The sequence below is a fragment of the Crocuta crocuta genome, unplaced genomic scaffold, assembly GCF_008692635.1.
Source record: "Crocuta crocuta isolate KB4526 unplaced genomic scaffold, BGI_CrCroc_1.0 scaffold30, whole genome shotgun sequence".
In the NCBI taxonomy this organism is placed as follows: Eukaryota; Metazoa; Chordata; class Mammalia; order Carnivora; family Hyaenidae; genus Crocuta; species Crocuta crocuta.
The window spans coordinates 447,763-464,644 of NW_027528345.1; the positions used below are offsets into that span (position 1 = coordinate 447,763).

General features: G+C 34.4%; 1 protein-coding gene across 1 annotated transcript in view; it reads right to left on the reverse strand.

The window, feature by feature from the left end:
* The window catches only part of CPNE8 (copine 8), a 219,755-nt gene that overhangs the window by 106,764 nt on the left and 96,109 nt on the right, over positions 1–16,882 (reverse strand). The window contains exon 7 of the mRNA XM_077753550.1: positions 6,437–6,500. Coding sequence (XP_077609676.1) covers positions 6,437–6,500 — 64 coding nt within the window. The remainder of the gene's footprint in view (positions 1–6,436; positions 6,501–16,882) is intronic.

Genomic DNA, 16,882 nt, shown 5'->3' on the forward strand with positions numbered 1-16,882 from the left:
TAAGATATCTTAGATCATTAAATGAGGTACAAGACAGATCCAGACTGACCACATAGTTCGCAATCTAGGGGGAAAAGGTTTCCTTTTTAATTTTATATAAATCCATCACAATTTAAGTTATTAAGTTATTAAGTCTTAATAATAATAACAATTAAGTTATTAAGTCTTAATAATAATTCCTACTATATTGGGCTTCAAGGAAAGTAAAGTACTTTCATATTTATCTGTAGTTTAATTACATATTTGTATGTTAATTATTATGCCAAACCAATCATTTTTATCAATGTATATACTTAAGCACTCATAGCTACATGGTTTAAATTAAAAGTAAATGAGCTGGAGTAGCATACGTTAGGGAAGTTAAATATTGTTCAATTTTGTAGGAGAAGTACCTTTAAAATGTAGAAATAAATAATTTAAAAATTAAAGTCAGTATTTTGGATTTGTTTGCTTTTTTAACTAAAAGGAGATGCTAACAATTTTAAAGAGATGGAGTGTCAAAGTAATTGAAATTCAATCAAGAGGTTGCAGTTTTAAATACTATTTGGTAAAACTATTAACGACTACAAAGGCACACTCTTATTCACCACCTTTCTATTTTGCAGAGTCCAGCAATATTTATTAAACATCCACGTAGGGGTGTCTGGGTGGCTCAGTCAGTAAGGTTCCAACTCTTGATTTCACATCAGGTTATGATCTCAAGTTTTTAAGATCCAGCACTGAGTTGGGCTCCATGCTGGATGTGGAGCTTGCTTAAGATTCTCTTTCTCCCTCTCCTTTTGCCCTTCTGTTCATCCCCTCTCAAAAAATAAAAAATAAACATCCACCTAAAATTCCCATTATTTCAGCATTTCTGGAACACTACACAAGAGACGGCAATCTCTTTTTCATTCATTCATTCATTCATTCATTCATTCATTCATATACTTACTTAGCAAACACTTTTCAGGTAATATTCAGGCTAGAATCTGGGAATAGAGAGATGAACAAGACATATTTCTGCCCTTGGAGAAGTTCATAGCTCTAGATCTCTGGTTTTCAGAGCATTGGGATAGTGTCATTTTACCTTGGTATTTAGCACAGATGTGGTAACTTGTGCCAGAGGAACACTCATAATAGAAGAACACTCATAATAGCATTCACTTCTGAACAGGCATGATAACCAATACACATTTTAAAGAAAATTAAAAGAACAAAGGCAAGAACAATATGGGCACAACTAACACCTCAAGCCTCTCAACCATTATCACTTTTCAAATTTGATGTTGAAAGATCAAAAATCTCTATATTATTCTTTAAGGAAGCAGTGAGAAAATCATCCTTGTTCTAGTTTTCTAGGAACAAGGAATAAGGATATTGTTTTTGCTAGAGAAAAAATATACATATATATCACTACTGTAAGGCATTCTTCCAAAGTGCCTGGACCAAAACACAAACCACCCCAAAACATTATTTTTTTTTAAATATTTTTATTTATTTCTAGGAGAGAGAGAGAGACAGCATGAGCAGGGGAGGGTCAGAGAGAGAGGGAGATACAGACTCCGAAATAGGCTCCAGGCTCTGAGCTGGCAGTCAGCACAGAGCCCGACACGGGGCTCGAACCCACGAACCGCGAGATCATGACCTAAGCTAAAGTCGGATGCTCAACCGACTAAGCCACCCAGGCGCCTCCCCCAAAACATTCTGATATACTCAAAATGCATAATAGATTAGTGAAATGTACATATTTCAAACTGGTTGTGAATAAATCTTCACACATATTAAATATTATTGAAACAAATTTTCACCACTGGTGAGTGTAATACCAAGTTGTAATTTTTCAAATTATATTCCTTCAGATTTGCAAAACAAATAATTGATTAAAAAATTGGGTGGCTCAGTCCGTTAACGGACTCATAACTCAGGTCATGATCTCCCGGTTCGTGATTTAAGACCCACATTGGACTTTCAACTGTCAGCACAGAACCGGCTTCGGATCCTCTGTCCCCCAATATAGAGATATTGAATTAGTGAAATGTACATATTTCAAACTGGTTGTGTCCCTCTCCCACTTGCACACACATGCATACTCTCTTCTCAAAAATAAATAACATTTAAGAAAGAAGTCTTAAAAAATAAAATAAAAAATAAAGATTGCTTTCAATGTACTAAATTATATAAACATGGGGAAAATATTTTTTGCAATTACTCAAGTTAGTAACTTAGCAGGGATTCCATCCGCCTCTAGCATAAACAAAAAAAATCTAATTTCTGGGAGGAAAAGACAAGCATTTACTTACTTTTAGAAATATATAAGCATCATTGCAAAGTTGTGTTTTTTAAATCTCTTGTGCTTAATGCCACCTGAGAGAATTTTAAGGTTCATCTTCAATACTTCATACCAGTATAATAAGCTTCCTGTGGAAGAAATCCTCTCGAATATTTCAAAGGCACTTCTAACTAATTCAAATCTAACTTGCTCCTCCTGTGATTTTCCCAGATCGATTAGTGGTTAGTCATCCACTTAAAGTTCTCAAGGAAGCTGCCCTTGACTTCGTCCTTTTCCTGACCCTTTATCTAAACCATCACCATGTCACACCATTGCACCTCTAAAAGATTTCTCAAATCTTCACTCTGGCTACACTGGCCTCACCTTAGTCTGAGCCAATCTCCTCTTCCCTGGGACATGCATAGTGCCATTTATTCCTTTTTCCCCCTTCTACTCTTGCAACTTTCCAACATGTGTTCCATTCATCAGACGCCATGATGTTCCCAAAACATAAAAGAAATAATATTGTTCATAAATTAAAATGCTTCAAGGCTTTTTCTTCCATTTAGGATAAACACAGAACCTTTAACATGATCTACAAAGCCCAGCATGAAACGGACTCTAAGCAGCCTTTTGCACGTTCATCCCTCAAAGTTTTGTCTCAATCATCTCCCACTCCTAGCTCTTTGCCACAACACATCAGACACACTTGCTTCTCCCCTCACAACTTTATCCAAGTTGTACATTTCAGTGGAATTCTTTCATTTAACTGGCAAACCATTCCTTAGGGCTGAGCTTAAATGTCTTTTCTCAAAGAGGCGGGCAATATAAATTAGATTCTCCATTGTCCTCTCTCACATTCGATCACTTGGTATATACTATGATAAATTTACCTGTATAGTCATCTGATTAATGTCTGTCTTTCCCGCAAACTACTTGTTCATTAAACACAAGGACAGGGGCTGTTTGTTGCTGTTGTCGTTTCTCACCACTGTACTCCAAGCATCCATTCCAGGGACTAGCACATTGTACGTCTTGTGAATATTGTGGAATCAATCAATAAATTAACCAGAATGAATAACCTTATTTGTGGATAATTTCAAGCTACTTTTAAAGTACTGAGTGACAAACAATCTCAATATAACTTCAAAATTACGTTAATTCTGGGGCGCCTGGGTGGCTTGGTCGGTTCAGTGTCTAATTCTTGATTTTGGCTCAGGTCATGATCTCGTGGTTTGTGAAATCAAGCCTTTCGTCTGGCCCTGCACTGGGATTCTCTCTCTCCCTCTCTCTCTGACCCTGTCCTGCTCTCTCTGTCTCTCAAAATGAATTTTAAAGTTATAATAAAAATTACATTAATTCTTTCACTGGCATTTGACTAGATATGTTCCAAAAGTTGCATTTTAAATAATGTAATACTAGGTTGAGATCATTAAAATTATCACACTGAGGAGCGTTTGGGTAGATCAGTTGGTTAAGTAATGGCTCCTGATTTTGGCTCAGATGATGACATCATTGTCTGTGAAAGAGCTCTCCGTTAGGCTCTGCACTGACAGTGTGGAGCATGCTTAGGATTCTCTCTGACTCCCTCTCTCTCTGCCCCTCCCCTGCTCACATTCTCTCTCTCTCTCAAAATAATAAAGTTTAAAAAATTATCATACTAAATATACACATTTGTACAAATTTATAATTCACACATCGTTCAAATGCTGCCCCTTTTTATTCTACAAAATAACCATCTGGGGAAGAGATTAAGATATCTAGCATTTTACAAATGCAGAAATTAAAGCTCCAAGAACATAACCTCACTCAGCTGAATATTGAAAGAGATAAGACTGAAATTTAGGTATCTTGATTCCAAAGTTATGCTCAAGTTAATAACTAACAATGTGTTTTAAAGGAAAAAACACATCAATTTGTAGGATGCCAAATGTGAAATAAAATTATTTCATTCAAAATTCTGTGATAATGCTTGATACTTTCAAGCTACCCTTAAAAGTACATTTAAAAGGCATTGTTTCTTCTGAAGTAACTATGAACATTGCTTTGAATATATTTGCTTCTTCTACTATTCTAGCATAGTAATATTATTCAAGGTTTATGCACTTTAGTGATGCTGATTATCAATATGGCTGTAGGTAAGACTCAGAACATGCTGTACATAAGTGAAGTTAAATCAAGATTCTAAGCAATGTTTTTAAAATATCAGATCTATAATTGTCAAGTATAATAAATATGTGTTTACTTATTGGAAGATAATTCCAGATATTCTAAAGGATTTAGTAGCAGAAAGAGTAGTAAATGCCTCTAGATGACTAAGTAACAGACTCTGCTTCATTTGCATGGAAACTTTCCTGTTCTGTTCTGTTCTTTCAAGCAAAGCAATAGAATTGAAAGTGAAAGATATTTAAGACGCAAGCTGCCTGTTATCAATCTTATGCCCTTGGTATCTTGGTTCTATTTTGAAATAGAACTAATAATTGTGTCACTGGCATATTAACACAAAATCACCTTAACAGATTTTGACAAAATAGCATGCTAATGTCAATGCAAAGAACATGTATATTATCGACCTTGAACTTCACTTTATCTTTCCTCCCTCACTATACAAAATATGTATTATATACACATATATAAATCTAGAGACAAGAGGTATAAATGATCATTAGATGATATAATTTTATGAAATCATTGTGCCATTTTAACAAAGATGGTAGGTAATATTTCTACAATTAAAGTGTTAAACTTTTTGTGATGCATTTTTAGTACACATGAAATGCTTTCATGTATGTTATACTTTCAGATTTAATGTTATAGTAGTCAATTATGAGAGCTGGGAAAAGTTTTAAGAATATTCTAGTGACTGGTTCACAGTTCATATCTGGCTTCTCATCCCCTGCCCCCCCACCTGCAAATATGGGAAAATAAAACAGAAGTGTCAAGTGATTTCCTAAGACAAAATACAAATTCATAGCAAATCCAGAATTCAACGCAGTTTGAACGTCTTTAACACAGCAATATACAACGAGTAGGCTCTGGGTATTTTAGATATGAGGAAACAGATCGACGTGGTTAGACACCACAAAGACAGTGAAGGAAGAAGAAGAGGGTCTCAATTTAAATGCATTTTAACGACTTAAATTCTAATATTCTTGTTTAATCAGCTCCACAACACTGTCACTAAACTTCCCTTTTGCTACATCACTGGCCACCCCTTACCCCACCAAAATCCCAGTTTCCATCATTTGCTGACAGGTAGTATCATACAGTTTTCTGACCATATTGTCTTAGAAATATATTATGTATATAAAGCCATAGTAATTATCTTTAAAGAAAAAACTCTATAGATTAAAGTTATTTTATCAGAAAATAAATAGTGGTTCTCTATGAAAACTGCAGCCAGTGTCTAAGCATTAAGTTTTTAATATTCTTTGGGAACTTCTGTTCCTGAAATCATGAAGCAAAAGTTGAAAATAAAGAGCCCAAGGTTTAATCCAGGGCAATCTTCTCCCTCCTCCCACGGCCCCCTCCCCCCTCCGCTCCAGAAGTCACAATTCCCAGGAATCCTTTGGGCCACATTACATAGACAATATGGACTTCAGACTCAGAGAGCCATCATTACTTCCAGTGTGGAGTGTCACAGCCATCACCTCATTTTTGATGACGGTAAAATCACTGAACATGAGTCAATGGTTATATTAGCAAATCACAGCTAAAGCTTCTGAATTTAACAAAAGATGGGCATTTATATAAATTCTGCATTAATTCAGTTAGAATTATGGAAAAACAAGTATGTTATGCAAAAGGACTAAAGTCAAATGACTAGAAATACTCCTTAATAATCACATGTAAGTCTTCAAAATTTTTGCAAGGACTAAACTGATTGGTACAACTGATAATTCCTAAAATTAATGCTTCCCCTATTAATGATACTGGCAATTAGGTTTTATTTTAATAATTTCTATTTCTTAAAAAGATTGTTAAAATAACTGATATCCTTTTTGGACTACAAATGTAGTCTCTCTGATTAATGTACTAAGTATCTAAAATGATGTCTTACACACCACAGAATTATACAATATAGTGTTAATTATAATATTACTCAAGAATTCATCATTTAAGTATAGTTCCAAAAATATCTTTTCAAAGTATTGGAAATACTTTTTAACCAAAGAAATATTTACTTACCCTGCAACAGTTTAATTCCTCTGCTGTAAGTATAATTGTACCACATTTCTTCCCTGGAATTCCTCTAAAACAACAAAAATATATTTATATACATTAATAATTTATGTTAATTTTATAACATAAACTAATATTATACGTTTTATTTTTATGGACCCCAAAAAAGCATACTACTAACAAAATATATTCTTAGTTTCAATCTTGAGTTTATCCTATAGATCCACATTTCCTAATGAAGTTGAATTTTGATCACTTTCAACAGATCAAACTTCTTTCCGAGAATCATCAACAGTTTCATATTGTCTACCATATGTAATATAACATAATACAATGTAATATGTATAATATAATGAAACTTTCTCCCATGGGTTCTAAAATTTCTATTATGTGATTAAAACCTATTCCTAACCTTAGTTTTCAACATTTCTTTCCCTTTCATCAACAGGGTTATTTATTGGTGCTTATTTCTTCCTTATGGCCATTCCCATGCCCTGAGACACCTCATCACGCTAACTGTTCCCTATGTCACCTCAAACCTTCCATATGCCTAGATGAAGTTCCACTGGTTCCAGGAAACTTCATCCTGTCAACCTCACACAAAGTTCAGCCTTCTCCACATTCCTATGTCACTTAAAGTCAGTAACACAAGTTTAGCATTTATTTATTCCTAACTTGTTACCATCACATATTTTCTCTTTCTTTTCACAAGTTGATTATAGTGTCTTATTTTATGAGTAAAATTCATGTCATAGACCTCTTGTGAAGCAACAGAGTCAAATGTCTACACATAGCAGGTGCTCCATATATACTGAAGATATGTTACACATAAACAAAATTAAGCAGAGTGAAACTCCGAAACACTTTTCTTTCTACATGTATCTGGTATATTTATGCTCATATACCTTCCAGCTGACACAAAAGTGCACTAAGAAAATGCAAGATGTGTGTACGGTTTCTTGCTTTCCAGGAGGGAATACAGAGGCAAGCCTATGAGAATCCCCCAAAGAGTAACCCTAATGCTCTCGTAGTATTCTTCACGGTTCTTTTGTCCCATCACAAATCATAGTTGAGACTCTTCTGTGATTCCTGGGACCTACAAGTTCTTGAATTGCGTCCCTACAAGGGAGTTTGTCCTCAAGAATGTAATTCATCTCTGATCATCTATGTCAGCATGCATGCAACAAACACACAATCCCTTGTTCTCCATGTGTAATGGGACTCGACTCTCAAGTCACCTAACTGGGAAGAAGGCCAAAAAAAAAAAAAAGTCTGAGTTGTAAATATACCAATGTAAATTATACTCATTCTAAAACTCCTCTATCCTTTTTTCCTTTCTACTCTAATATTTTCTTCTGTAGAGCACCACTTGGTCTTAAGCTAAAAATGCCATCTCACAGCTTGTTCAGGAAACTGTCTATCACAACATTTTGTTTTCTCTATATCTATCCTTACTCCCCATTAGGGTAACTGTACATGTCAGGATCTTTCATTTTCTCCAACGCTTTATGACTAAACGATTGATTAATTTATTCTCGCACATCTTTCCTTGGAATATTACATGTACTTTTTTTTAGCATCCTTCCAGCAACCTTAATCAATTAATTTTTCTAATCTAGCTGTATCTTTTTTTTTACTTCTTTCTATTTGTGATTCTCAAGATTCACATTTTATATGCTATGACAAACTAAACACCCTGACTGACCATGTACCTGAAAAGACTGTAAAATGCTGAATAAAATTTGCCAGAAAGTCTTTATAAATGCTTTGATAACCTGGCAAGAAAGTTAAGGACAATAAGAAGCTGAAAAAGAAAAACTAGGAAAACAAGCAGAGGTGACCCTGTAGAGCTTGATCTTGGGCTTCTTTTTCATGGCCCCTTAGGACATAAAAATTAGAGACCAAAAAAGTTGGGGGGGCGGGGGGAAGGAAAGACTCACAAGGTGGAGAATTCAATACATGTCTAATACCAACATAGAGCTTGGATCACAATGAATACATTGGCTGATTGTAGCATGAATTAGATACAAACATTCACTTGGGAGGGACCTAAAAGGTAAATCCCTGCCCTAAAGCTTGATGATGAATAAAAGAGAGGGAAAAAAGTCTACTAATAATTCAGACCTCAAGCAGTCTTGCTGGTTTTTCACTACCTGGTAGTTATAAAAAATTCAAAACAAGAATTCTGTTTAACTGAAGTGATCATAGGTGTCTGGTAAATGGAAAACATCTCTGCAGAGTTTGCCTTCTCACTACATCTCAAAAGATTCTCACATTAAAAATTTTAAAATACATAGGAGTTCATTTCAAAGTGTCACAAAACACTGAAGAAAAAGTGTACCGTATATTAGGGTCTCTGGAAATAACAGGCCACAGCATCAAACACAGACTTAGAAGACTGGAACTATCAGGCATCACTTACAAAATGTAAGCATGTATAATATACCTAAACTTTAAAGAGAGGAATGGATATATGAATAACTAGCAAAGGATAATAAAAATGACTGAGAAGATCTGGAGAAATAAATGTGGAGCTTCTGGAAATAATAGAAATAGAAAACCCAGTGAATGGATTTAACCACAAATTAGACACAGCAGAAGAATCAGTGAACTGAAAGATAGATGTAAAGAAATTATCCATAATACAGGACAGAGAGGTAGACATGGAAACTATTATAAAGAGGTCTACAGACATGGAGAACAAGATAAAAGTTCTAAAATACATTATCATCAGAGGTTCAGAAGGAGAAGAAAAAATGAAAAGATGCAATGTTTGAAGAGAGAATGGCTGGGAAACTTCAAGAAGTGATGTAAAAAATGAATTTCCAGATTCAAAATGCCCAATGAATCCCAAGTAGCAAAAATAAAAGTCAATTTATACCTATACACATGAGAGGGACATAGCAAAACACCAGAGATTTAGAGTATGAATGAATGAGCCAGAGAGATAGGAAAGATGGCCTACAGGGATAGGAATTTCAAACCAGCTGACACTCAGAAGGAACACTGAAGATGAAAAGTCAGGTGAAAATATCTTCAGTGTTTGATAGAAAGTAACTATCCCCTTAGGAATGTATACAGTGCATATCTCTTTTAAGAACAAGCATGAACCACAAATAATTTTAAACAAGTAAGGACTCAGCGAATTTATAGCCAAAGATCCTTGCTTGAGGACTCTCTAAAGGACTTCAAACTAAAGGAGAACGATCACAGACGGGAAGTCTGCAATGAGAGAACAAACAATGAAAGACGTGGTAAAATAAAAATAAATCTTTTTTTTTTTTTCCTTCAATGTGTTACTTATTTCCAGGAGAGAGAGAAAGACAGCGTGAGCAGGGGAGGGTCAGAGAGAGAGGGAGCCACAGACCGAAACAGGCTCCAGGCTCCGAGCCGGCAGTCAGCACAGAGCCCGACACGGGGCTCGAACCCACGAACCGCGAGATCATGACCCAAGCGAAAGTCGGACGCTTAACCGACCAAGCCACCCAGGCGCCCCAATAAAAATAAATCTTAATGAATATTGACTATAAGACGAGAATCAAATGTTAAAATCTACATAGCAAATACAAATGATAGCATTAATCAGAAGAGCGAGAATTTAAGTTAAATCTTCTGATGTTCTTTGATTGTTTAAGAAGAAAGGAAAAGAGGCTTCAAGTGAATAGAACTGGATAAATTAAGTATATATCATTAAAAACTTCTGCAAAACTACAGTCTTTAAAGGACTTTATAACCTAAAGTTTAGAAAAGGAAAATTGTAAAATAGTGCTTTAAAAATACAACCAACTCAAAAGAAACTAAAGAAACAAAGGGTATAGCAGATAGAAAGCAGTAAGAAAGTAATGGAAATAAATCCAGGGGGATAGTCACTAAAGCATGTGATAATGAAATAAATGCTCCAGATTAAAATCATATTGTCACTTGGTATAAAAAACATAAAATTCAGGGGCACCTGTGTGGCTCAGTCGATTAAGTGGCCCATTTGGCTCAGGTCATGATCTCACCACTCATGAGCTCAAGTCACGCTTGAGGCTCTGTGCTGACAGCTAAGAGCCTGGAGCCCGTTTCAGATTCTATGTCTCCTTCTCTCTCTGTCTCTCTCTCTGTCTCTCTCTCTCTCTTTCTCTCTCTCAAAAATAAATAAGCATTAAAATTTTAAAAAAATTAAAAGGAATAAAATTCACCCGTAAGCTATTTACTACAGATATCAAATAAGAATTTAGAAAGTTCAAAAGAACAGAATGTAAAGATATGCTTAGGGGGAAAAAAACAAACCTAATGAAAATCAGTGGACCTACATTAATATTAAACATATAGATTTTAAATTTAAAAAGATTGTTAGAAATAGTTCTTATGTAATTAACAAAAATCTCAATTAACTGTGAAGACATAATAATCTCAATACTTTATGCATCTAACATTATAGCTTCTAAATATAAGAAAAACTCACCATACTATAAAAGAGTATGTGTACCATATGGTGACCATTTTAATCTGGCAAACATGGCTTTGGCCAGGGATTACAGTTAACATCACCAGCAATAAATCATGTTGATATGATGTAATGAGGGTACCTTGCCTTTGTGACTTTCCCTTCCAAACCTACAATGAGAAAAACATTAGACAACCCCAAACTGAGGGGTATTCTATAAAATATCTGCTAATACTTCTCAAAACCGTCAGTCATCCAAAACACAGAAAGACTAAGAAATTGTCATGAAACAAGACACTAGGAGACAGGATAACTAAATGCAATGTGGTGTCCTGACCTTAATTGTGAAACAGAAAAAGAACATTAATGGAAGAAACAAGTGTGAAATTCAAATAAAGTCTAGAGTTAGTTAATTATAATGTATCAATGTTGATTTACTAGTGATGACAAATGTCCATTGGTAATGTAAGATGTTAATGTTAGGAGAAACTGGGTGAGGAGTGTATAAGAACTCCCTGTACTATCTTTGTAACTTTTCTGTAAACCTACAGCTATTCTAAAATTAAAAGATTATTAAAAACAGTGTGAGGAAAGAAAAGACAGACAGGTGGAGGAACTATTCCAGGTTGAAAGAAACTAAAATCAGGAAAACTAAATTTAATGTATGATTCTTGACTAAATTTTAGACTGGGGAAAAATAGCTTTAGTGGGTATTACTGGGTTAATTGTTGAAATTTTAATATGAATATGGATTAGATATCACTGTATCACTCTGAAGTTTTCTGATTTTGATCATCATCTCCTTATTAAGAAATACACACTCAAGAATTTTTAGGAAAGGGTACATGATGTGTCCACCAATGTCTCCAACTTACTCCTAGAACTAGAATATCACAGAGGGACATGAGAAGAAAGAAGGTGGAGGAGGTAATGATAAAAGCACTTGGACAAAGTTAACATCTGTTGAAAGTGAAAATTCTGGGTAAAGGGCATCCCAGAGTTTCTGATATCTAGTCAATTTTCTGTACAACTGGAATTATATCAAAATAGAAAGTTATTCAAAAAAAGTCAATTTTGAAAGTAGTTTCCCATACTCCCATTCTTACATTTTGCAACTCATCATCATCATCATCATCAGAGAATTCATCGTCATGACAGCTGAAGATACATCTCAAGAGAATTATTAAAGATGAGTAATCCTTTCCAAAATTGACACATGAAGGCTAAATGGCCTCTTGAGAGACCGGGTGGTTTGTTTTTGTTTAGTTTGATTTTGCTTTTTGTTGATTGTGGCCATCAGGGTTGTTGTTTTTTTCCTAACTGTAACATTTTTCCGTTAGGAAAAATGCATTTCTCCATTACCTCTAGCACTGTCTTAGTTCTTATCTTTACTCTTTTGCTTGGATTACTGTAGTTTTCTTGTTCCTAATTGGTCTCAGGCTGGTACTCCTTTAATTTATCCTCTCCATGGATGTCAGATTGATTTGACCATGAATTCTAACCATGAAGCCTTCCATCTTCCCGTGGCTCTACATAGATCCTACAATAATTTCAAACTGATTAATTAGGACATAATATCCTTCATAAAATACAGTCACTGTAAAATGTCTAATTTCATCTTTTCTGACACTTTTCAACAAAGCCATGCTTTTTGTTCCTTGAATCTATATAGATGTCTCCTTCCCCCATGGCTTCACCCAGAACATTCATCCTACTAACCACTCAAGGCTGCTTTTCCATTTTGGTGATTTCCACTTATTCTCAAAATTTTGCTTTAATTTATGGAAACATTTACTAAAATTGACCACATACTATGTCATAGAATATTTATTAAACTATATCACACTTATTGACCAAAAAAATTTGAGTTAGAAATTAATGACAAATTTTTAAGACATTTCTGAATACTCATTATTAAAAGAAGGAATAGTGGACAAGAAAGAATACTTAGAATTGCACAATAATAAAAATAAGACCTGAGAGTCTACTAGCTTAGTATTTTGTATGCAAAACAATATAAACAAAATAGTATTAAACAAAAATCCAGCAGTGTATTAATAAAAGATAATACAATACCAAGACAATAATAGTAGGAAACTTTAACACTCCACTTTTCAATAATAGATGGGACAACTGGGCCAATTATCAGTAAAGAAATAGAAGACATGGACAAAATTACAGACCAACTGGACCTAATAGACATAAAGATCATACTCCAAAACAATAGAGCATACTTCTTCTCAAGTGCACATGGAATACTCTCCAGAAGAGACTATATATTAGGTAGAGAACAAGTCTTAACAAATTCAAGCAGCTTAAAATTATACAAAGTATACTTTCCAATGACAATGGAAATAAATTAGAAATCAACAGTGGAAGGAAAATTGGAAAATATACAAACATATAGAAATTGAACAACACATTCTTAAAGAACCCATGGGTCAGAGAAAAAGTCACAAAGGAAATTATAAAATGTCTTGGGGGCACCTAGGTGGCTCAGGTGGTTAAGCATCTGACTTGGCTCAGGTCATGATCTCACAGTTCGTGGGTTCAAGGTCCATGTCAGGCTCTATGCTGACAACTCAGAGCCTGGAGCCTGCTTCAGATCCTGTGTCTCCCCCTCTCTCTGCCCCTTCTCCACTCACACTCAATCTCTCTCTCAAAAATAAATGAATATTAAAGAAGAAAATTGAAAAAAGAAAATACCTTGAAACAATGGAAATGAAAATACTACAAAATAAAATAAAATATATGGGATGCAATGAAAGAAGTGTCGAGAGGGAAGTTTATAACTGTAAATGCATATATTTTTTAAAAAAGACTACAAATCAGGGGTGCCTGGGTAGCTCAGTCGGCTAAACATCCAACACTTGATTTCAGCTCATGTCATCATATGGTTGTGAGACTGAACCCTATATCTTAAGATTAAGATATCTTAAGCTTAAGATTCTCTCTCCCTCTTCCTCTTCCCTGCTCTTGCTCACTCTCAAAAACATCTTTTTTTAAGAAAATAAAATTTTTAAAAAGACTACAAATGAACAACCGAGTTTTATACCGCAAGAACTAGAAAAACAAAAACAAACTAATCTCAAAGCTAGCAGAACTAAGGATACTAATACAAAGATTAGATCAGAGATTTTAAAATGGATATTATAAAAAAACACACTCACAAAAATAAAACTAAGAGTTGTGTTTTTGTAATGTTCAACAATATTGACAAACATTTAGCTGGACTAAGAAAAAAAGAGACAATATTGAAATTTAAAAAAATGAAAGTGGGAGCATTACGATCAATGCCACAGATATAAAAAGGATTATGAGAGAATATCATGAACAATTACAGACTAGCATATTGGATAACCTAGAAGAAATGGATACATTCCAAGAAGCACACAATCTAACAATTGTATCATGAAGAAATAGGAAATACAAACAGATAAGTAACTAGCAGGGGGACTGAATCAGTAATCAAACACCTATTACAAAGAAAAGCCCAGGACAAAATGGCTTCACTAGAGAATTTTCCCAAACACCTGAAAAATTAACATCAATTTTCCTAAATTTCCACCAATAAATTGAAGAGTGGGAGTATTTCCAAGTTCATTCTAAGAGGCCAGTATTACCCTGATACCAAAGCCAGACAAAGACATGGTAAGAAAAAGACTACTATCCCTCATAAATATTGATGCAAAAATCCAAAAGAAAATACTAGCAAACTGATTTCAACAGCACATTAAAAGGAATATACACCATGGCCCAGTGGGATTTGTCCCTAGAATGTACGGATGGCTCAACATATCAAAGTCGGTTTAATATATCACATTAACAGGAGAAAGGACAAAAATCATATGATCATCCCAACTGATGCAAAAAAGCATTTGACAAGATTCAACACCATTTCATGATAAAAACACTTAACAAACTAGGGGTGGAATGACACTACCTCAACATAGTAACAGCCATATTTGAAAAACCCACAGCTAATCTCATATTGAATGGAGAAAAACTGAAAGCTTTTCCTCTAAGGTCATGAATAAAACAAGATGTCCATCCTTGCCACTTCCATTCAACATAATAATGGAACTGCTATCCAGAACAACTAGGTAAGAAAAAGAAATAAAGACATCACAATTGAAAAGGAGAAGTGAAATTATTCCTCTTTGCAGATGACATAATCTTGTATGTGGAAAACCATAAAGATTCCACAGTAAAAAATAGTCAGAACTAATGAATTCAGCAAAGTTGCAGGATACAAGATCAACATAAAAATCAGTTATGTCTCTGTATGTTAATAATGAACAAACCAAAAAAATAAAGAAAATAATTCCATTTACAGTAGTACCAAAAATATAAAATACTTAGGAATAACCAGAGAATGTGAAAGACTCTTAACACTGAAAGCTACAGAATACTGCTGGGAGAAATTAAAGAAGACACAGATAAATGGAAAGACATCTTGTGTTCACGAATTTTAAGACAACACTGTCAAGATGTCCATACTACCCAACACAATCTACAGATTTAACATAATCCTTAGCAAAATCCCAGTGTCATTTTTTAACAGAAAAAAAAGGAGAAAAATTCATCCTAAAATTTTTACAGAACTTCAAGTGACCAGAAATAGCCAAAACAATTCTGAAGAACAAACTCGGAAGACTCATATTTCCCAATTTCAAAACATATTACAAAGCTAGAGTAATCAAAACAGTATGGTGCCAGCACAAAGACAGAGAAATAGGCCTATGAAAAAGAACAGAGAGCCTTTTCACGATTTTCATGCTGCCCCTCCATCTTTCAGCCAAAAAAGGCAGGTCAGGTCTTTCACATGCTTTGAAGCCCTTAGCCATCCTCACGGCCATTGGCTGTATCTTTCTCATTTCCTGTTCTGCTTTTTGCTTCTAATTTTATTTTATCTTTTTGTACTTTTGCTTTTTCGCTTTTGTTTTTAAAGGCTCATATGATTAAATTGACCCTACTTAGATAATTCATGATAATCTCTGTATCTTAAGGTCAGATGATTAGAAATTTTAATTACATCTGTAAAGTTCCTCTTGCCACATAAATAATATGACCATTGGTATGACACTTGACAGCATGGGTCATGGGGCCACTACCCTACCTTATAACCCCAGAATTTCATTCCTAGCCATATAGTAAGAAGATATACAATAATTTTTATATGCAAGTAATTTTATATTTTATATACAATGAGGAGATATATCATTGTTTTTATTGTAGCACTGCTTATATAGAAAAAGACTGGAAGCTATAAAAAGTCCACCAACTTAATATTAGGTAAATCTGTTTGTAATTCATAAAATTGATACAGAAATGAAATAAATGGGTAAAGTATAACTTCACACATCCACACACTACATATTATATATCTGGTTATCACAAACAATTTTGAGCAACAAATCAAGTCACAGGAAAATATATGTGGTAGAATTTCAGTCATAGAAGTTGAAAACATGAAAAATGAAACATCACATTTAATAGCATTATGAAGGAACTGCTATCAGGCTTAATATTTTTCCTGAAAATTAATCTGCTTATGTTGAGCTGAAGGCAATAAGTCACATTACCAAAGAGGTATGTATGTCTTTAGTAATTTACAATGTTTCCTGCCTTAAAATATCTTCTTTATCAGCCTTTCTCAACGTTTAAAATTTTTGGGATCTCAGATTCATCTTTAGGCTGTTAGCCTGACAAACACTTCAATTTCAAAGTCCATCTCAAAGGCTGCTTCTCTGACTCCCATAACTAGAATTGATTCCTCCACCCTCTCTTCCTTATAGAAACTCTTGCTGTGATACAAGACCTGGACACAGGCACTGCATTTGAGAGTTCCACAAAGCTGACTTCACATCTCAGGTATATCAATTAATGACTGCGACCTTGAACAAGTTGTTTAATCTTCTTGAAATTCAGTGTCCTCATCTGAGGACTAATAATGCAGTTTTAATATCATATGTGTATAAACATAGCACAGAGTAAGTATTCAATGCATTATAGTTATT